We start from the raw sequence: 21,765 nt of genomic DNA on the forward strand, positions 1-21,765 counted from the left end.
TCCAATGACTTTCACAAACGGAGGCTCGGAATCATCTGAAAACCGGCCAGAATACAGAAGAGACCCCAGGTCATGGCTCAACGTGGAAATTAAAGAGGTGCCAGGAGGTTAAATTATATTGCCCTTTTCCAAGCCAGCATTCAAGCTTTCCCCCATCCAGATTTCTGGGATTCAGGAGTCTAACTCCCCTGTTTCCCTCCTCTGAAACACCATCCTTTCCCAACCTCCCACTTCCCCAGTCCTCCCGCTCCATCCATCGATAACCCTCTAGTCCCTTTCCCTGGAGATAGTGGAGAGAATTGGCAGTGGCCAGAGTTCTACCGGGCAGGTCCAGGAAGGGTTCAGGAGCAAGGAGGGAAATAAATATGTATTTATTATTTATTTATTTAGTCATATTTTCTGTCTCCCTCCCTAAACCGTAAACTCACTGCGGGCAGGGAATGTGTCTGTTTGTTGTTATAGTGTATTCTCCCAAGTGCTTAGCATAGTGTTTGGCACCCAGTAAGCGCTCAATAAATACCACTGAATGAATGAACTGAAAGAAATCAGACCGGTCAAAGGAAGTTGGGCTACAGGAAAGTTTTTCAATAAAAAGCCTTGGAGAAATCTAGTCAGCATTCCGTTCCCCAGGCCGGGGAAAGAGTGAAGGGCAGAAAGGACTGGCAGGTTCTAGTACCGACTAAGATTTTAGCTCAAGTAAAGCAGCCCAGGCAGAGGATGCGCACTGGTGACAGAGGGAGGCTCGTGTAGTCAAGCTAAAGAGGGCTCCTTGGCCGTCTCAGTCAATCCACAACTCCGCAGAAGTTGCTATCTGTCCATCCTTCGATCCAGCGCCAGTCCAATCATCCACCCGACCACCTCTCCATCCTGTTATGATTATTATAGTATTTTTAAAACACTTATGTGTCTGACTGTTCTAAGCACGGAGGTAGACACAAGTTAATCAGGTTGGATGCATTCCCTGTCCCTTTTCACCTGCAACCTTCAGGAATTTGATATTCACCCCACTCCCTTATGTATTGCTCTATAAATTATATATATTACAAATTATTTACACTGTCTGTCTCCTCACCCAGCTCGTAAGCTCATTGGGGGCAGGGAATGTGTCTACCAAGTCTGTTGCGTTGTACTCTGCCAAAGGACTTAGTTTGGCAAACACAGCTGATGATGATGATATTCCACATGGGGCTCGCAGTCTAAATAAGAGGGACAACAGGTATGAATCACCATTTTACAGTTGAGGAGACCGAGGCAGGCATACCAGGGTCACACAGCAAGCATCTGACAGAGCCAGGATTAGAACCCAGGTCCTCTGACTCCCACACCCATGCTCTTTCCAGGGCACCATGCTGTTTCCCATTCCTCCAGCCATCCGTCCCCATTGCTCCCATCCCCAAGTGCTCAGTAAAGACCTAACTACATGAGTGGCTCCTTGCCATTTCCTGCGCCCCAGCCCTCGCCATATACGCACACACGCGACTTTCACGGATAGACACCATGCCGGGACAAGTGAGTACAAACAGATAACCCCATTTTATTAGCAGTTAGTTCGGGATTGTACATTAGTGACGAAGGTTCTCTCTGCAAAACCGGTCCACTTCGAATACAACCCAGAACGGCTGGTTTGAGAACACTTGAAAAAGGAGATCTGGGAAGGCTCCCTCCCCAGGCCCCACGCTCACAATCTGGGAAAATAACCTCTTTTCCCCATCATCCCCCACCCCCACCCCATCCCTTACCCCCATCCACACCAACCCCTCCTCTCCCTGGGATAACGCACAGGACTCCATGCACACCTAAAACGGGGGGCCACCCGGCCGGGGCCAGAGCTAATACAGGGGTGTGGATGAAGCCGTCCCGGGGGCTGGCCCGATCCCCGGACAGAAAGGAGGTGCCGCTTCCTCAAGATAAAGTGCAGATCGGATTTCCAGGGGCCATCTGTTCCATCTGCAATGATGACCCCGTACCCCTTTCCTCGCCCGGGGTGTCAGGTGGAGGCTGGGGAGACGTGGATTAGGGGCTGGGGTACCCGTCCTTTCAGAGACTCCTGTCCTGCCCAGGCCGAGCCTGAAAATAAAAGTGGGTCCCGGCACAGGGGGCAGAAAATGGTCCTGCAATATTCCGTTCCACGGCTTTTCCCCCCATTTAGATCTTATACTCCTCGTGGGCCGGGGCTCTGCCTGCTCCCAAACTCAGCCCCAAGTGCTCGGTACCTTTCCGCGCTCACTGAATAAATACTCTTTTGCTGACCTTACTGGGCTCCAATATTGGGAACCAATATTGGGGAGAGTTGAGTGGGAAAGGGAACCTCCTGGAAAATTGAGTCAGGGAGTGGATTTTGCTTTTCTCCTCCTCTGGCCCTCTTGGGGAGGGGACGTGGATTGGCCGTTGGACAAGCAGGCCTCCCTCCCTACAATACTGTCGGGGGAGTATGGCTCAAGGGTCGGTACCCCAGAGATGAGCTGGGATTGGATGGAGAGGTGGGGAAAAGAGGCGCTTCCATGGATGCTGCATTTACTACTTCGGTCTAGGAGGCGATACAAAGGAGCCGAATTGCTCGAGTTTGAATCCCCTCTTTCAGTCCGAAGCTCACACGTCTTCTCAAATCCTTTCACCCGTTCCTTCTTCCCCTACTTTGTGCAGAGGCGGGGAGGGAGGGAGGGGACACTCACCCCAATAACAGCTCCACCCCACCAATCTCCTCTGGCTTTCCAGGCCCCAGACGTGGCAACCTGAAGCCAGGGAGGAAGGACGCACATATGGTTGGAATCCAACTCTCCGGTCTCTCCACTGGTTTGCATAGGGGCTCTGGCTCTGTTCGGAAATCAGAGGGGAGGCGGCTCATCTCAGGAAAACTGCTTCTCTCTTGCTTGATCTTCCCAGTGATCAGCATGGCCACCAGCCTAATTCTTGCCTTTCCCTGGACCAGATTTCAGGAGGGAATAAGGGAGCAGAATATCCCTCCTCTCCAGGAGATTCATGGATGGGGTGGGTTCCTGGAGCCCAAGAAGACCACGGAGGCCTGGTGACACCACGACTCACCCCAAGTTGCCGCTGAGGGGCATGGGGATTCCAAGAGGGAAAGCATAGAATGAATCTTCCAGCAGCCTCCGCCTGAACTTCCTCACCGCTTCCCTCCCAACCCTCCAGCATGCTGGGGCCGGGCAGCACCTCGTTGGTCCAGGGTGAACCGAATGGACGTTTGGGTACAGTAGTCAGGACCCGTCACCCTATCCGGGTCAGGAAGCTCTGTCTTGGGCTGGTAGTGCCTGCTCCCGTGGCTTGGGAATCAAGGGACACCAAGCAAAAGACAGATTTCTCCCCTGGCCCTGGTGCCTGGCCCAGGCAAGGGGTGAGGGGAGTGGGGGGATGGGCATTTTGCCCGAGTCCAGCCGCTGGACCCACAGCAGGTGCCAGGAAGGCAGAATGACCTCAGGTAGCCTTGGAGAAGGGAACCTTCTTGTCCTGAGGCCTGCAATCCTGGACATTCAAAATAACTCTTACCCAACCCAGCTCTGGAGCAGATGGGACAATGCATGCATTCAGGGCCAGGAAAGAGAAGCAGGCAAAGTCTGGACACATGTGCTTACCCCAAAATACACATATCCACAGGGATAAGCACTCTGTTCCTCAGTTCCTGGCACTCAAACCCAACTAGCTGTCCAGTGTTCCAGAGGCAGGTTCTCTTCCTCTCCCCTCCGGGGCCCAACCACCCAATTCCGCTCCAAGGTTACAGCATCCAGACAGGGGATGGGGGAAATGGTGGATAGCAATCTTGGGCAACGAGATGGTCTGCAGACCAGGGAGGCTGGCAGATCCAAGCCCCACACTCACCACCTTGCCTGGAGGGCCATGGCTGGAAAGAATGGAAAGACACAATGAGGGCCAGAAGGGCAGTCCTGAAACCAATCCTGGAAGAGCAAACTCCTAACAGGAGGTGACTAGACTGAAAGCTCCTGGAGGGCAGGGAACCTGTCTACCAACTCTGTTGTATTATACAGTCACAAGCTCCTAGTACAGTGCTCTGCACCCAGTAGGCATGCAATAAATACCACTGATTGATTTCCCCCACCCATCCACCCCTTTTAGCGGTGAGCCTAGGCCTAGGGGTGGCACACGCAGCTGGCATCATAGATGCCCTCTCCTGCTGCTCTTGGGACCAAAGAGATGCCAGAGATGAGAGAGAACTGTCTGACCCCAGAGACCAGAGGTAGGAGCTGCATCCAGAGCAGAGAAGAGGCCCTGGGTGATGCAATGGGTCACATGCAAGAAGCTTGGCCCATGGCCCGAACCCGGGAGAGTCAGAAGACCTCTGACCTGGAGGCAGAGCACAGAAGAGAGGAGGAGGAATGGAAAATTGTGATATTTGTTAAGCGCTTACCATGTGCCAGGCACCGTTCTAAGTGTTGGGGCACTTACAAGATAATCGGATTGGATACAGTCTCTGTCCCGCTTGGGGTTTGAAATCTAAATAGGAGGGCAAAGAGGAGAACTGAGGCCTAGAGAAGTGGAGTGACTTGCCCAAGGTCATAGCAGGCAAATGGCGGAGCCAGGATTAGAATCCAGGTCCTTCGGACTCCCAGGCCCATGCTCTAGCCTCTAGGTCACGCTGGGGTGAGAAAGGTCAGAGGACGGTCTGGCTTCCCAGGGCTGGTTTCTGGCATGTCCACTCCTGGTGGCTTGGCCCAAGGGGGTGGAGAAGACCATGACACCCTGAGCCATTTACCACTTTTAGAAGATCGAATGACAGGGAGACTCGGCCTGCTGGGCCAGGCAACAACTTGAAACCCTGCCTCACCTCGGGGGTCGGGGGGGGGGGGGAGCAGAGAAGGCAGCTTCACCGTCAGCTTGGATCCTTCCAAGGGGAGGAGGGACAATGAACCAGATTGGTGAGGTGTGCCTGCCGAGAAGGGTCCTCGGAGGAAGAGCAGTGGCCCAGAAAAATTACATCCTGCTTTGCGGGCAGCCTCTCCAGCCCACTGAGTGGGCCCGGGGACTCCCTCAACGAGTGCCCTTCCATCACCCTTTGCCTATCTCACCCCGGTGCCTCCCCCGACCCGGTCAGAGGGCACGGCCCGGGGGATTGCCATGCCAACAGGCAGCTGAGGAAACGGTCATAAGACACGGTCATAAAGCCATCGCGACAACCGGGGACCTGACCCCGGGGCCACCTGGTTAGTAGATCACCATCTCAAAGACTACTGGGGCCCCAAGACCACCAGGCTGGAGAGCTCGGCCCTGCTCTCGGCCCAGACTCGTTAAGACAGTAGTGCAAACTCCTGCTCCTTGTGAAGATGGGGTCAGTCCCGAGCTCTGGCGCGCTCCCCACTGGCCCCCCATACCCAGGCCCCATCCCACCCCCAGGCCAATGGCTCACTCCTCTATCCTACAGGGGGGACTGGGGGCTGGTGGCCACCGGTGGTGCCCACGAGGTCAGGTTTCCCAGGATGTAAGAAACCTCACTCTTTGGACGGCGAGCCCTCTTCTGCCGAGCTCATCCCATTGGGGACCAGAACGGCTTCGGACCCCACCTCAGCCAGGTGTGGGAGGCCCGGCTCTCAAAGCACCAAGTGGGGGAACCATTCAGGGAAAGGAGGGTGGTGGTACCCCCAGGGGAAGCCTCAATACTGTTGCTACGGGGTCCGAGACAATCAAAACGGGGACGGCGGGGTCTATCCATCCCCTCCCCCGTCCCGGCCTCCGGGTCGTTCCTCCAAGGGCCAGGAGGCTCTGCTAGTTGAATCCGGGGCTGGCCCACCACTTTGTGCGACAATTAAAAACGAACCCAATCCCCCAAAATATATAATATTATATGTATATATATATGCATATATATATACACACATATATATAATTACACAGTGCGACCCCAGCACCTGGGGTTCGAACTCTGGCACCAAGAAACAAAAAACCAAAATATTAAAATACTTTAGCTTTTAGTATTTGAGAGGTTAAAAGGTTCTCTGGGAAGCTTCGGCCTGCCGGGAGGTGGGGGGTGGGGGGAAGCGGGGGGGAGCGGGGGAGGCCCCCCCCACCATTCCTGCCCGCGGCCTCGGCTCAGTGGGTGGGGCGGGGTGGGGTAGGGAGGTTGGGAGAGAGGGGAGCTGGTGGGGGCAGTGTATATACATTAGGACGGGTTGTGGCGGTTGGACCACAGGGCCGCCCCAAGTGTCTTACCACAGGAAACACCACAGACGTCAAACCCCCCAGAGGAGAGAGACTATCGGAGTGGGGGCTGGGAGAGAGGATCTTCTAAGCCACTCGGGGACCCTGTCCCCCGGTCCTGGAGTTTGGTCCCCGCCCCGCCTCAAACCCAGTCACAGGATGATTCTCAGGGATGGACCGGATGCTGCCCATTTCAGAGATGTTTTTTAAAAAGGGAATAGGGAGGGGAGGGTAAGAGAGTGAACCCCAAAGCTTCCAGGGTCCTGTGACTCAGAGGTCCTGACGGTGGCTGGCTCAGGACCCCCAGCAGGAGTCCAGAAGGCCGGTCCTAAACGGTCGGTGACGCCTCCTGTCCCTCCAAGGGATTTGGCAACATGTCCCGCTGCCCGGTCGGCACCTCTCCCTCGCTGCCCGTCACGGGCGGGGAGAACCGGCTATGAATCCTACTGCAGGTCTGAGGTGGTGGTGGCGGCTGCCTGCCCGCTCACCCGCCAAGGATGGGGGAGGTGAGGGAAGTTGACGCCAGGAAGTGGCATCCCACAACAGGAAGTGATCTCAAGTGGCGGAAAGCGGCGATCCCACCGGGCTGCCGGGTGCCCGGAGGCGGTCGGAGCCCCAGGTCAGGCAGCCGCTGGCCTTCACGTCGGGCAGGTCGCTCGCTCTCGTCGGCTCCACCGGAGACTGTGGGTTCTCCCTTTTCCCTTCCAGACCTCAGTTGAGTATTGCTCAGAAGTGCTTTGCTGCCCCGGCCGGGGCCCCACCCCAAAGGTCGGTCCGGCTCCGGGGGAGATGAAGGAGCTCCCGGAGGCCCCTCCCCGGCCGTTGCGATCGCTCAGTCCAGCCGTGGCGGCAGCTACCTTGTGTTCTGCAGGTCCTCCCTGAGCCACGTGGGCAGGGTCTGCCCCATCTTGTACAGCAGCTTGGAGAGCTCGACGTTGTGCTCCCTATAATAATCCCTCAGAAAGGCTCTCGACTGCAAGGAGAGAGAAAGCGCGGGGGTCAGCGGCCGCTGCGGTCGGAGCCCCGGGGTGGGCCGGCAGCACCGGCCAGCTGAGGCCGCCTCGTCCTCCTGCCCCGCTCCTCCCCTTCCTCCCATTCGATGAAGTCTCCGGAAAGAGCCGGTCAGCGCCCAAGACGACGCCGTGGCTTCAGGAGGCTCGTGTTCCCCCTCCCTTCCCCGGGCTACCACAGAAGGGTTACGTCGCGGGAGGGTCGGTCCACCACGGCCCCCAAGCAGGGCTTCGTCCAACCGCCACAGGCCCACGGGAGAGCAGCTTTGGTTACTTACGTCCGAATCCATCTCGGGGTATTTCCTGCCTTTGCTTTTGCCCAAGCACTTGGTTTTCCCTCCTTCGAGCATCTGGCACCAGAATCCTTTCTTTGGATCAAACCTGTAAAAGCGGGGAGGGGAGGGACGGGGAAGGGGAGAGGCGTCAACAGGGTGGTCCCCAGTGGCAGGAGAGGTTTCCAGACACTCCCGCTCCCTGCACGTCCATCACGTTACGTTCATCAGGTGGCCCAAGGAAAATGACGGGAAGGTGTGTCTAAGGCACGTGGGAAAAGACTCATTGCAGAACCTGTTGGGCTGCAGAGGGGTTTTCTAGGGGGATTCCCGACCCCATTCTTCCTCCAGAGGTTATCTCCTGACTCCCTGGAAACACAGAGCTGCTTCCAAGCTGCGAGGGGTCTAGGCAGAAGCCGAGGTGGAAGAAGTAAGGTGGGCATTTAAAAACAGAGAGGTGCCTGCTGCCATGCCTAAACCAGACAGGGGCCGGGGGGTGCTGACCAGCTGAAGATAACAAATGTTCCCCAACCCATCCCATCCTTTTTGCCCGCCTAAACTATAAAATTGATTTCAGGTACCACTAAACTGGAGATGTCCCTCTCTCCCTCTGTCTTGTCAGGCAGCACTGCCCTGCTCTCCCCAGCCCAGAGGGTGAAGGGGCCTTGGCAGGGATAGATGCCCACAGGGGTGCGAGGGACACTCACGCTAGTGTTTTGTGGTAATCGATGACGTTGGTCACACCGAGGAATTTCTGCACCGTTTCCATCACTTTGGCAGGCTCTGTGCGCAGCAGCTTGCCATCCAAGACCAGTATCTGGAAGGAGGGTCAACGTTGAAGCCGGCAGAGGTCAGGCTGGTCCACTCCCCAGCTCCTCCCCCGCAGGAGTTCCTCACTGGCCTCCGCGAGCCCCAGGACTTGGAGGCTGAGGTCCCATCGACCTGGGCAGGGGGGTGGGCGCGAGGGAAGGGGAGGGAAAGGGGTGGTGGGGAGAATGACCCTGCTCTGCAGAGGGGCCCCTTAGCACCGGCAGGCTCGGCAGCTCGCCCTGCCAGCCGGACCCATCCCAGCAGCATCTCTGGAAGCCGACCACTCTCTGGGATTTCGGAGGCGACAAGGAACGCTTTCAAGGATGCCTGGAGTCTCGTAAAGCCAAACCCAGTTCTTGAAGCAGGGTACTCAGACTGAGGCCTTCTACGGGCCCACTCTCTGGCCATCTACAGCTCTGGATATCTCAGAGGAAGGGTACCCCAACATCTCACCACTAACCACAGGGAGACAAGCCAAGGAGCTTGAGGAAGCAGCAAATTCTGCTCACCCGACTGTTTCTCTCTAGGAGTTACTGCCCTGAAAGGGGGGTGACAGGATGAGGTGGGGAAGGGGGAGCTACTCAGGTTTACTACTGGTGTGCAAGGATGGAAATGGTGGGTGGGAAGAACAACCCCACATGGGAATGGGAAGGAAGTGACATCAGTGCTGGCTCTCAACCTCCTTGTCAGTGGTCAGTGAGTCAATAGTATTTATTGAGCGTTTACTGTGCGCATTTGGGAGGGTACAATATAACAATATAACAGGCACACTCCCTGTCCAGAACTACAGTCTAGAGGTGGTTGGGAAGTGATGTTGGGGAAGACGGGTCCCTTATCCTGTCATCTAAAAGGAAACGCAACGTCAGCCTGAGCAAAGGGCCTGGGATGGATGAGGTGTCAGGACGAGCACTAGGTCAGAAGTCTGGAACTTAGTGTGTGACATTTGCTCTGTGTGGGTCTCGAGGGTCAGAGCCCCTGGGCAGATGGGGCCTAGGGAGGATGGAGGGAGGAAAGCACGGGTCATGTTCAAGAAGGCCAGGGGGGTCCCCGCCCCATTCCGGGAGCCTGAGCGGGTACCTGGTTGGCATGGAAACTGTTGAGCCAGCGGTCGATGTGCATGGCATACCAGCCCGGGACCAGGCAGCGGCTCTGGAGTGCCCTCAGCTTCTGGGAGGCGTCGGGCCCCGCCGTGATCACCTCGTGGAAGGTGTACTTGAGGGCCACCGGGTCGTCATGGGCCCGCTGGTGCTGCCAGACAACCGGAGAGTCAGAGGAGCCGGAGGGGAAGGGACTCATGGAACGCCGACCTCGTTGTCCATCTCCGGGGCAGCCGCCCTCCCCCGGGACACTTAACTTTCCCCTACCTCGGTATCCCCCATCTGGGAGGGGACCACTACCGAACGGCAAAGACTATCTTGGGAACCCAGTGCCTTCGGTGCCTCAGCAGAAACCCTTCCCAGAGGGCCCTAGGAATTGAGAGTTTCCTGCTCATCCAGTCCCTGTCCCTTGGGCCCACACCCTGCCCCTGGGGTCCCTGTGCTGTGAGCTCAGGGTATACCGGCTGACCCCAAGGGAGCGCTCACCTGGTACCAGGAATAGGCCCGGTCGGCTGGGTTGATGAGGATGGTGAGCACTTTGGCCTTGGGCAGCAGGGCCGCTGCCCGCCGGGGTGCCACCTCGGAGTCAAAGTAGTTGGCGCTTTTCTCAAAGTAGAAGTCAGAGGTGGTGTTGGATGGGATGGGGAAGAACTCCATGTACCTGGGGAGGCACAGATGGGGAGATGTAGAATCAGGTAGCACGGGCACAGACCTCCAAGAAAAGAGCCCCAAACAGGAGCACGAAAGATTTGAGCTGGATAGGTGAAAGAACTTCTGTGATTCCAGCCCCAACTACCAAACAAGAAGGGCAACCCCCATCCTCTCCTGAGCAACCTCACGTACGGTCCATTTCTCTCACCTTCAGACAGAAACTCCTGACTACTGGTTTGAAGGCACTCAATCAGCTCCCTCCCCTCTACTTCTCCTCTCCCACAACATCTCAGGTTATATTTATTTCTCGAGCCAACCTACTCACTCCTGTCTCTCTCACCAACAATCTCTTGCTCATACGCTCCCTTTGGGCTATAGTTCCCTCCCCTTTCATATCCAACGGACTGCCATTCTCCCCATCTTCAAAGCCCATTTGAGATCACACTTCCACATCTCCTCTGATTCCCTGGTTGTCTGGCAGCACCGAGGCACAGAGTAGTTAGGTGACCTGCCCAGGGTCACACAGCAGAAAAGTGGCAGAGCCAGGATTAGAAGCCAGGTCCTTCTGACTCCCAGGCCCATTTCCTATCCACTAGGCCACATTGCTTCTTACTGTGTGCAGAGCACTGTATTAAGCGCTGGGAAAGTATAAAGAACTGCTGCCAAACTGGAGGTTGGCCACCCTGTCCCCCATATCTCCCATGGGCTGAGACGTAGCTGGCTCTATATAGGAATCCCAGCTGCAGCTCTCTAGAGCCCATATGCCTCCTGCTACCCTTCGCCCAAGCTCCCGGTCTACCAGCCCAACCTGCCCGTGGTCTTGTCCCCGAACCCAAGCTCCCAGTCTTCCAGCCCAGACGGCCCATGCTCCCACCGTCCCCGACCACAGCGGGGCTGAGGGCTCGCTCACCAGTCAATGCCCTTATGGTAGTTGTGTCCGTTGAAGAACTGGATCTCTTCAAAGGTCTCTGAGCTGGGGTAGTTGCTGCTCAGATCGGGGTGCATCCCCAGGAACAGGTAGAGGGCAGTGGTGCCTGCAGGGAGGGAGAGGGGACGGAGCAAGGCATGAGGGCTGTCGGGAGTGACCCCAGCTGAGGGAGACACACACAGGGCCCTGGAGGGGAGGCTGTCTGCTCAGGGCACCTTTCCTATAACAATGACCGTCAGTGACCGGTGACCAAGGCAGTGACCATCAGTGCCAGCCCTCCATTTGGGCCAAGGGGGGGCCTTAGGTGGCCCGGGGCCCAGTAAAGGAGACTGAAACCTCCAACCGATCCCGGAGGTCAGTGGGGGCATGGAGAGCCCCGACCCGACCTGTGGAACCCGCCCCAGTCCCTGCCCGGCCCAGCCCAGGGCTTGGTCGGCCATAACTCTGGGCGAAGGAGACCTGCTGCTGAAGGGGGCTCCCTTCTAGTTCCAGGGCTCCGGGAGATCTCTGAGCACTGGGAGGAACCTGGGCCGCGGGAGGAATCCGGATCCGAGAAGTAGAACAGCTGGGGATCTCCAACTACTTTGGGTATGCCAATGGACACCGGCAAAATTGTTCATGAAGAGTTGTTCCCCTCCCTCCCATCTCTGGGGCCCTACCCCTTCTACTCTGGGCAAGGGGAGGAGTGGCTCACTCCTAGGGCCTCCACCAGGCTCTGAGGCATGGAGCCAAAGCCGGCCAGCTAAAGGGGTGAGTTAGCTACAGGTGTGTCCATACCCAGAAGATAGCTTTGCCCCATCACAGTCAACATTCAAGAGCTGTGGTTCCCCACGCTGGGTCTTAGGGCAGAGGCTTGGGGTCATGCCCAGAAGCCTAGTATCGTACCAGTCAGGCCAGTTTACTGCTGGTCTGCCCCCTGTGAGCACAGACACGGAACCAGATGCCCTTAGGTCTGTTCATCTCATTTTCAGGTCCCAGCCTCCGTCTCGTCTCCTACAGCCTAGTTCCATCTCCTACAGCCTAGTTCCACGGCTTGGGCGTGGTGCCAGGGTTCACGGGGAGCTTGGAGGAGAAAGCAATAGTTCTGGAGCACCTGAGGGAGGGCAGGCGGGGGGTTCAGGGAACTCCAGAGAAATGCTCTAGGTGTGGGTCGATTCAGGCCGAATTGGACGGACTCCTGGAGAAACAGCGGCCACGTGACATCACTTCATTACACTGCGTGCCAGCGTATCATTTGTGACATCATACGCACCAAGGGGGTCCTGTTTTTTGGGGTGCCATCGCTGGCCACCCTAGTCCAGCACAGTTGGTAAAGGGCACCATCAAGGCCAAACAAAGCCATCCTGACCACAGAGCAGGACCCCAGAGTCCCAGCTCTTAACCACACCAGCTCTGGAAGCAAAAAAGACTCAGACTCCAACTCTGTACTATTCAGGAATACGAGGGGCATGTGCCCAGAGAACCTGTGTCCTCTATGGGGGTAAAACAAGGAACTGCCGACTTTTCTGCTCCCTCTGGGGAGCTGGGCTTCAGAGCCGCATGTGGGGGAAGTCACCTGACCCAGGGACTGCAGGGTAACAGCACAGGGTGGCTACCTGTTTTCTGGGGCCCGATGATAAGTAGCTTGGGGAATCGATCGCAGGTCTTCTCTTTGGACCAGATGTCCTTGTGCCGCTTGTCCTCACAGGGGTCCTGAAACAAGGAGAAGAGTACGTATTCTCGGTAAATAACTTTTGACTGACTCCCTCATTAAATTACAAGTTCCTTGTGGATAGGGAAGAAATATGCATCTTGTTCCTGTTGTACTCTCCCAAGAGCTGAGCAGAGCGCCTAGCAATCAGAAGATGCTCAATAAATACCACTCATGGACAGCTGGACTTGGGTCAGCAGAGAGCTCCTTATGGAGTTCCCGGGAATGTTCAGCTTTCTCTAGACACTATGAGTGACACGGGTGGGGAGGGAGTCAGCAAGAAATTCATCAATTTATAGTGTTTATTGAGTGCTCACTGGGTGCAGAGTACCGTACTAAGCACTTTGAGAGTTCAATACAACTGGGATGGCAGACACATTCTCAGCCCACAAGAGGCTCAGAGTTTAGTGGCTGGGGAAGACAGACATTAAAATAAGCTACAGACGTATCCGTAAACACTGGGGGCTGAGGGTGGAACGACTATCAAGTGCTTAAGGGGTGGAGATCCAAGCGCATAGGTGATGCAGAAGTGAGAGGGAGTAGGGGAAATGAGGGTACGTTGAGGCAGGCCTCTTGGAGATGTGATTTTGGGAGGGCTTTGAAGGTGGGGAGAGTGATGGTTAGTTGGATATGAAAAGGGAGGTAGTTCCAGGCGGGAGGGAGGTTATGGGCAAAGGGGCCGGTGTGGAGAGAGTTGAGTGTCCACCGCAAGTGCTGAGAACATCGGCATATAAGTGAGACCATCCTGATCAGCCAACGGCTCACCCAATCCAGGACTCAGCCTCCTAGAGTGGCAACAGGGCACTGGAAGGGACGTACGATGGCTACCTTCCCTGTTAGACTGAAAGCTCCTTGAGGGGAAGGATTCACATCTACTTACTCGATTGTGCTGTCCCAAATGCTTAGTGTGGTGCTCTGCAGAATAGGTGCTCAAAAACTACACGACTAATTGGACGTCCATCCTGATGGTCTAGAACAGAACATCCCCCTTACCACCCCTTGCTTTCCCCCTCCCCATTCCTAATTTGCCCTCTAGCTAATCATTTACAGACCTCTCGCCCATGAATTCATCCACCCTCACTGGAACGAGACCAACCCCCAGCACCCTAGCCCTGAACAACTTCTCCAGTGGCAAATTCCCCAGGGAGCACTCATAATGCAGTGCTGGACCTCCTAGTGAGGGAGCAAGGTGTTCCCCCACCAATTCCACACTGCCCAGGTGAAGCGTCCAACCTCACCCAGGGCCAACTGTCTCTGGGAGTTCTCATCAGACCCCCGGCCCCAGCGCCAGCCCATCGTGCCCGGGAACACTCCTCTGCCCTTTACCTGCCACAGAGGGTCCTTCTCCTCGGAGAAGATCTGGAAGTATTTCTGTGCCAGCTGGACAGGCGGCAGGGTCTGCAGCTTCAGATTGGTCCAGGTATTGAGGAAGCGGACCAGGTGCTTGAAGGTGTACAGGCCCAGCCGGTCGTTGCCATAGTTGGAGAGGTGAGTCATGAAGATGCTGATCTGGTCCGGGAGCCGGGGAGGAGAGAGAGTGCCTGAATGATGGGTGGCGGATCAACTGTGCCCCTCTGCGTCCCCGGGCACCGCCCCCAGGCTACAGTGGGATGACCCCAAGGCCAGTCCAAATCGCGCCAGAGGCAAACTGCCAGTGTGGCCTAGTGGAACGAGCACGGGCCTAGGAGTTAGGGGAACGGGATTCTCGTCCCAGCTCAGCCACTTGCCTGCTGTGTCATCGTGGGCAAGTCATTCGACTTCTCTATTGCTCAGCTTCCTCACCTGAAAAATGGGGATTTAATTCCTGTCCTCCCACTCCCTCAACTTTACTGAACTGTACTCTACCAACTGATAAGTACTGTGCTCTGAACATGCTAAGCACCCAGTAAATCCCACTGATGGATTGGAGTATGAGCCCCACATGGTACAGGGACCGTGTCCGACCTGATTATCTTGTGTATTCCCCAATGCTTAGTACAGTGCTCGGCACATAGTACACATTTAACAAATGCCACGATCATTATTATTATTGTTGTTATTATTATTAACAATACAACTATCTGTTTCCTCTGGGAGGTCAATATGTCAAACTGGGGGGAAGGGTCCTGCAGAGCCCAACCTCCTCAGTGCAGAAGTGTGAACCCAACAGTTCCCAACATTCACCTCCTACCCCCCATCTCTCTGGCAGACTCCTGGAGAAGGCAGGGGGGACTCGCAAGGTGGGCACGGTGGTCGGGGCTTGGGAGGAGGGGACTCACGGGGTTCAGCAGCACGGTGAGAAAGAGCTCCCCGCCATTGATGATCTTATCCAGTTCGCTCGAGCCACCGGGGTACTCGTTGTAGAAGATGGTGTGTGTGAAGAGGCCACAGGTCTGCCGCGGGAGAACCTGGTGAGGGGTGGAGAAGAGAAAGAGAAGGGGCCAAGTGGCATCTCGTGGCCTGGGCCACGCCGTCGGGAGGCCGAAGAGAAACCGGTGGCTGGTCAGCAGGCGGTGTCCAGGTCCAGAAAGGCCACTCCGCTTGGCCTCAGGTCCCTGCGCCGGGACTCGTGCTGCTCAAAGAGGAAGGGCTCTGGGGCCTTTAGTACCACTGACAGCTAGAGCGAGGAGTCTGAGACCTTGGATCACAGTGACACAAGCTCCCATTTACCTGCTGTCCTGGAAGCATTTTGGCACCTAGGGCTCTCCGTACCAACCTTCCAGGGAGGGTGGGAAACAGCCTCCATGAATTCCTGAAAAGAAAGGGGGCGATAATAATGGGGGAGAGGGAGGAGCGCCCCGATGGCGGGACACCTCCTGGCTTGGTTGGCAGCTGCCCTGCGCTAAGGTCCTGGGAGGTGGGAGGCTTGGTGACCCTATCGTGAGCAGCCCCTCTCTGAAAGCACTGGCCTGACATCACCGACACCATACCATCCCAACCACACCACCTTGATGCCACACAATCCTGGGCCGAGCCATTTAATGCCACAACTCCCTGACGTCACACCCCCCGATGCCATCAGTACCATGGTGCCCTGCATCATCTCTGCCCAGACACCACTAACACCCTGACACCACTGCCCTGACATCTCATGTTTGCAACAGAGAAAGGACTCTGGAAGGGAGAGGAAGAAGGAAGGTGGTTTACCTTCTTCCCACCACCTGGCAGGAGCCAGCTGGCACATTCACCCATCTCCCAGTGAAATTTGGACCACCACCCCTGCCCCGCCAGAGGGTCAGCTCTCAGAGCCCCAAGGTCAGCCACCCACTGCCCACATCTGGCCACCAGAGAAAAAAATCAGCAGAAGCTCTCAGAGCCCTCTGAGTTGGGCAAAAGGAAAAAATTAATTATGGAAACCAATGTGAGGTCGACCAGGGGCTGGGCAGGGTCAAGGTGCATCCAGGAGAGACCCTGCCCGCCAGGTACAGCTTTAGATTCCAGAAGGCCCTGAGCCTGGGGATTTGAAGGTCACAATTCACCTTTCTCTATGCCCACCTTTGCCCTTCACCTGTCCTCTCCTCCCTGGCCCTTTCAGGCTCTTCTTAGTCTGGACAGGTAGCGTTGCAGAGATAAAAGGCAGGGCGGGGGAGCGGGGGGAAAGCCAGGGAAGGAGATTTGAAGAGGAGAAGGATTAAGGTACCCATTAGGGGTCCTTCTGAGGGCCACAGAGTCCCCACAGTGGTGCCCTGAGATTGCCAACTGGGTAAAGCCTCACAGCTGGTAGTACTGTTATATATTCTTGCATGGGGAGAATGGAGATGCGGGTTGTCTATCTTCTGTTGTGTTGGTTGTATCCCGAGGTTCTCCAGAGCCTTTCATGGCCAGCAAACAGCCAATATGGCAGGCAATGGAAAGCGGGAACCCAGCAGCAGAAGCAGGGGACCGAATGTCCTGCTCGGTGCCCAGATTCTCACCGCTGCTGCCGTTCTCCATTCCCCCAGAGGATGGATGGATGGGTGAGTGTTGTGGGGTGGAAGGCCAGGATCCGAAGAGGGGGTACAAGATGGGTGCAACCTTGGAAGCATTTGGGAATAGTGTCTAGCAAAGGTTGAAAATTCTCATTCTACAGCATCCACAAGCAAACATCCAAAATCGACTGTCCGGAGCAGAGACGTAGCTATATCCTTCTGACCTAGGGCCAGTTACAGGGTAGACTATGGTTTAAGCACATTTTCATATATACAAAGCAATGCCTGTTTGAATCTGCATGAACGTTCTATTACAGTTAATCACACCATCAACCTCTTTAGACTGGAAGCTCGCTGTGGACAGGGAACGTGTCTACCAACTCAGTTGCACTGTACTCTTCCAAGCACTTAGAACAATGCTCTGAACACAGTAAGCATTCAATTTATACCACTGATCGACTGATTGATCAGAGGCCCTTAGATCGAAAATCCTCAAAAACCTGCAAACTCCATAATGGTGGGTAGCCTCCTCATCTACCCTTGTGGTTAAATTAGAAAGCGTGGCTTTATAATATAAAGAGAAGCAACGTGGCTTAGTGGCAAGAGCCCAGGCTTGGAAGTCAGAGGTTGTGGGTTCTAATCCTGGCTATGCCACTTGTCTGCTGTGTGACCTTGGGCAAGTCACTTAACTTCTCTGGGCCTCAGTCACCTCATTTGTAAAATGGGGATTAAAACTGTGAGCCCCACGTGGGTCAACCTCCTTGCCTTCTATCTACCCCAGCACGTAGAGCAGTGCTTGGAACATAGTAAACGCTTAATACCATAATTATTATTATTATTATTATTATTAAAGCATTGAAATTGTCTTTGTCTATAAATGTAGTCCTGTGGACTATAAACCCCTCGTGGCAGAGATGGCATCCAACAACTCTGTTGTATTAGTACTTTCCCAAGCGTTTAGAATGTTGCTCTGCACACAGTAAGCACTCAGTAAATACTTTTGATTGAGATTCGTCTATGTTAATTTTCCCCAAGCTCCCTGACAGCCAAGATAAAGTCTAATTCCTTGTCTGAAATTCTCCAGGCACGCGGATCACAGCCCCAGAGGGACCCTTGATAAATAGCTGCTTTTTCTCCTAGTAGGCAGCTCTGGGGTGAGAGGGGTGGGGATCTCTGATGCCCCATGCCATCCTTGGCTCCTATTATGGCAGTTTTGAGAGTCCTGGCCACCAACTCAGTCCACCTCATGAATAGGGGGTCACCGGAGGCAGAGCTACCACAGCCTGTGGCTGCTCGCCTGCTAGACTGTAAGGCCCTTGAGGGCAGGGATTGTAATAATAGTAATTACAATTGTGATATCTGTTAAGCACTTACTCTATGCCAGGCAAGTGCTGGGGTGAATACAAGCAAATTGGTTTGGATCCAGTCCCTGTTCCACATGGGGCTCCCAGTCACTATCCCCATTTTTCACATGAGGTAAAGGTGTAGTGGACAGAGCACGGGCCTGGGAGTCAGGAGGTCATGGGTTCTAATCCTGGCTTTGCCACTTGTCTACTCTGTGGCCTTGGGTAAGTCATTTCACTTCTCTGTGCCTCAGTTACTTCATCTGTAAAATGGGGAGTCAGCCTGTGAGCCCCCTGCGGGACAGAAACTGTGTCCAGCCCAATTTGCTTGTAACCACCCCAGCGCTTAGTACAGTGCCTGGTACATAGTAAGCACATCACAAATACCATAATGATTTTTATTATTATGCGACTTGCCCAAAGTCACACAGCAGACAGCAGCAGAATCAGAACTAGAACCCATGACCTTCTGACTCCCAGGTCAGTGCTCTATCCATTACACCATAATGCTTCTCTACTATCTCCATCAACTCCACTGCATCGTACTCTCCCGAGTGCTTAGCACAGCACTCTGCACACACAGGAAGCACTCAAAAATTCCATTCATTGACAGATAATTCCTCCGGGATTAGCCTTTAGCCACCACGCCAACCCCGCAACTCCCCGCCCAGGCTGGGCCTCCTAAAGGGCAAGGGCGGCAGGGATGCCCAGAGGGAGGGAGAAGGCGGACCCCGGCCTCACCTACCATGATCCTGTTGTGGATGAAGCCGCGGCGGTAGCGGGCGGGCTTCAGGTGAGGGTACTCCTCTGTGCTGGTCACGCGGATGGACCACACTTGCTTCCAGGCCTCGTACAGCTGCACGTGGACAGGGTAGACCCCAGAGTGGTGAGGGGCTACGGCATAGCCCATGTCCGTGGGGATACCGTGTTCCTGGCGGGAAGAGCGAGCAACACAGAGGAAGTGAGCGCGGGAAGTACAGCAAAAAGCCCCAGATGGTCCACGAGAGCTTTTCAACCGGCCGGACTCAGCCTTCAGGAGGCCTTGGATGCTTGAAGTGTAACCCGATCCCAGGCACTCCCTGCTCCTTATCCTTCCTCCTCCAACTCACTACTTCTCCCTCCCTCAAGAGAAGCTCCCATTGATTCCGTGAGCCGAGGGCAAAGGAGGAAGAGACAACAGTGTAGCCTGGCACGCCCAAAACCACCCTGTCCTCCTCGTGCACCCAGAAAGGAAGGTGACCCAACCTTGACCGCTACTGGTTCTCGGAAGAAAAAAGAGTTTGTGGAAGATGGCACTATTAAAACAGAGCTGGGAAACGGGATTGCCCTCTACGTCGAGAGTCACCAAGAGAAGGCAGTGAGGGATGGAAGTTAAGGCGTTTCAGTTCCTTTCCCTGGACCACCCTCAACTTTGTTGCCTCTCCTTGCCGGGCCTCAGTTTCCGGTCTGGGACCAAGTCCAATGAGCTTCTCAATCAAAAGGAGGAGATCCTGAAAGTGTTTTCTTCCCCAAGGAGAAGGATCCAGGCATGAACTTTCCCAGACACTGAAAAAGGCTCGGAGTAGGTTAGTGTCGGCTTTCCCTGGACCGAAGTCGGACCTCAGCCAGAAGCAGGATATTTCCAATTCTCTTTCTCAGGGCCTGGTCACTGTCGCCCCGTCGTCCATGCTGCTTTCCCCCCATCTCAACCAAAGTCCGACTGCCACTCGGCTAGCACCCGGTCCCCAGCTCTCTTCCTGGTGGAAGCAGAACGTGGCTTACGGGGCTCTTCCCACCAGCTGGTACCTTCCGCTCTCTCTTCCCACTTGCCTCTCTGCCTGTCCCCTTCATCCAAGCCGGCCTCTCTGCCACCCCCGCCGCCAGGCCTCCCCCTCGCCTCTCCGAGCTGCGGCGCAGCTGTCCCCAAGGCCCAGGACCACCTCCCTCCCCTGTCCTTTGCCATCTCCAAGCAAGGCCCACCTCTTCCAGGAAGCTTTTTCCAATTAACATCCATCGCCGTACCACTCCGCCCCCTTCTCTATACACTCTCGTGATGCCGAGATCTGCACAGGGTCCCCCCACCCGTTTGATTGCAGGCACTCAACCGATACTTGACTCGGGAACCGAGGTCAGGGTAAAGAGCTTCTCCGCTCCTTCCTACACAGAAAGCACCTGCTTTCTGAGGGAACTGGAAGTCCCATTTTATGCACTGCTGCCTCCCTTCCATCCCCCTTCCCTGAACACTAGGGGAATGTGGCAATCTCAGCCAAAGCTCTCATGAGCGAAGACTCATTGCCCCTTACCCCCATACTGATCATCGGCCCTCCCCCCTCCTCCTCTGCCGGAGCCGGGCTCCTTGCTTTGTAGGTCCCTGGAGTTCTAAGTCTCCTTTGTCTCTTCTCCTTAGGAGAAGAGACAACACAGAGATACAGAGTCTTGTTGATACTCATCTTAAATGGCCGCCCAAGGGAGCTGGAAATTGGAGGCTTGCTGCAGGGCCCAGCCTTTCAGTGATAATGTGCACCCAGGGGATTGCTTTAAATTGGTAACTTAAGACGGGAAGAGAGGGCGGGCTGATGGGAAGCTCATCCCTAAGGGGAGGTTTACGATGGATGCGCGGTGAGATGGATGGGGGAGGGGGCCCCAGAGCAAGAGAGAGCAAAAAGCAACCTCACAGCTTCCTCCTCCTCCTGTCCTCTTTTCCCTCTGGTCCTGGGCCACCAGCCCCGGAGGTCTGCAGCTCAGCGAGAAAGGCAAGGATCCCGGGAGTCTCTGGGGGGCGGCAACCTCCACCCTCTGGCAGCCCAGGCCGCCCCTTGCCCGCTCCCACGTCTTACTCACGACAGCGAATTTCTTGTTGAGGGTCATCTGCTCCGCCAGCACAGACTGATTGTGGAAGAGGTGGGGCTGCATATGGCTCCACATGTGGGGGAACCACCAGAACTCCTTCACGTAGGACAGCAGCAGGTCGTCGCCCTCGTCCTCGGCGTCCGTACCTGACGGCCACACGTGCACGTTGGTCCTGGCTCAGGGAGAGGCCTGGGCAGGGGGTGGCGGGGGCTTGCGGGGACAGGCACGTGCACACACACATACACACCCTAGAAGCTGTGAGGGATGTTCAGAGATCTCCCAGGAAGGTTATTTCTGGCCTAAGCCTCCCAAAGTAAGTGTCTTTGTCTCGCTCTCTCCCCGTCTCCAGAGCCCGGCAGCCCTGGGTCACCCCTCCCCGTTCCGGGGCCTATCTCCTACAGGATTGACTCTGCTTCTGGCTCAGAAATTGGGTCGCGGTGTTTCACAGATCTCCCTGCCACAACCTTCCTGCCCCAGGGCGTCCATCCCATTGGCTGGACCACAGTCTCCTTCCCTATAGTCACCCAGACTCAACCACCTTATCTTCCAAAAGCCCATCCCTGCCAAGCTCCTAATTGTGAGCCAACACCATAAATCAAGGAGACAGTCACATGCCCCGGGGGCTTCCCTATTAAGCAGGCCAATTGACTTTCTCCCCCTCTCCTGCTACCCCTCCTCCCAGCTAAAGGGCTATAGCTCAGGTGGCTTCTTTTCCATCTGGCTCAGCCTGGCAGCCCCAGGGCAAGAAGGAAGAGCTAAACCTTTAAGAGAAGCAGCCCAGAAGGCCCTGCAGCAGTAAATACGTTTGGTTCTCAATAAGGGGCAACATCCCCACTTTGGAAATGGCCAGCCACAAGCTCAGGGAGAGGCAGGCACCTCTTCCTTCTGCTGCCTCCCCGAGCCTAATCTCATTGCAGGTATCTGGACCTGGGATCCTAGAGTCTCTGTCCCCCTCACACGAATCTAAGGGTCCCACAGGCAAGGTAACAACTCCACGGCCCTCGTGCCTTACCCCCAAGAGTGGCGAAAGCAGTATACATGAGTCTTGTCTTTGCCATTCCCACTAGCCTGGCCGAGTGGACC

The 21,765-nt window shown here is 55.6% G+C and overlaps 1 protein-coding gene across 2 annotated transcripts in view; it reads right to left on the reverse strand.

The window, feature by feature from the left end:
- Nucleotides 1–5,919: 5,919 nt before the first annotated feature.
- NDST1 (N-deacetylase and N-sulfotransferase 1) overlaps nt 5,920–21,765 on the reverse strand; it is a 59,631-nt gene continuing 43,785 nt past the window's right edge. For both annotated transcript variants that reach the window (XM_029050220.2, XM_029050219.2), the window contains exons 5-15: nt 20,674–20,828; nt 18,599–18,784; nt 14,882–15,010; nt 13,950–14,132; nt 12,529–12,625; nt 10,916–11,039; nt 9,841–10,015; nt 9,335–9,505; nt 8,155–8,264; nt 7,454–7,556; nt 5,920–7,138 (exon numbers count right to left, since the gene is read on the reverse strand). In XM_029050220.2, coding sequence (XP_028906053.1) covers nt 7,019–7,138; nt 7,454–7,556; nt 8,155–8,264; nt 9,335–9,505; nt 9,841–10,015; nt 10,916–11,039; nt 12,529–12,625; nt 13,950–14,132; nt 14,882–15,010; nt 18,599–18,784; nt 20,674–20,828 — 1,553 coding nt within the window. In that variant the 3' untranslated portion in view covers nt 5,920–7,018. The remainder of the gene's footprint in view (nt 7,139–7,453; nt 7,557–8,154; nt 8,265–9,334; nt 9,506–9,840; nt 10,016–10,915; nt 11,040–12,528; nt 12,626–13,949; nt 14,133–14,881; nt 15,011–18,598; nt 18,785–20,673; nt 20,829–21,765) is intronic.

Source organism: Ornithorhynchus anatinus, chromosome X1 (assembly GCF_004115215.2).
Source record: "Ornithorhynchus anatinus isolate Pmale09 chromosome X1, mOrnAna1.pri.v4, whole genome shotgun sequence".
Taxonomy (NCBI): Eukaryota; Metazoa; Chordata; class Mammalia; order Monotremata; family Ornithorhynchidae; genus Ornithorhynchus; species Ornithorhynchus anatinus.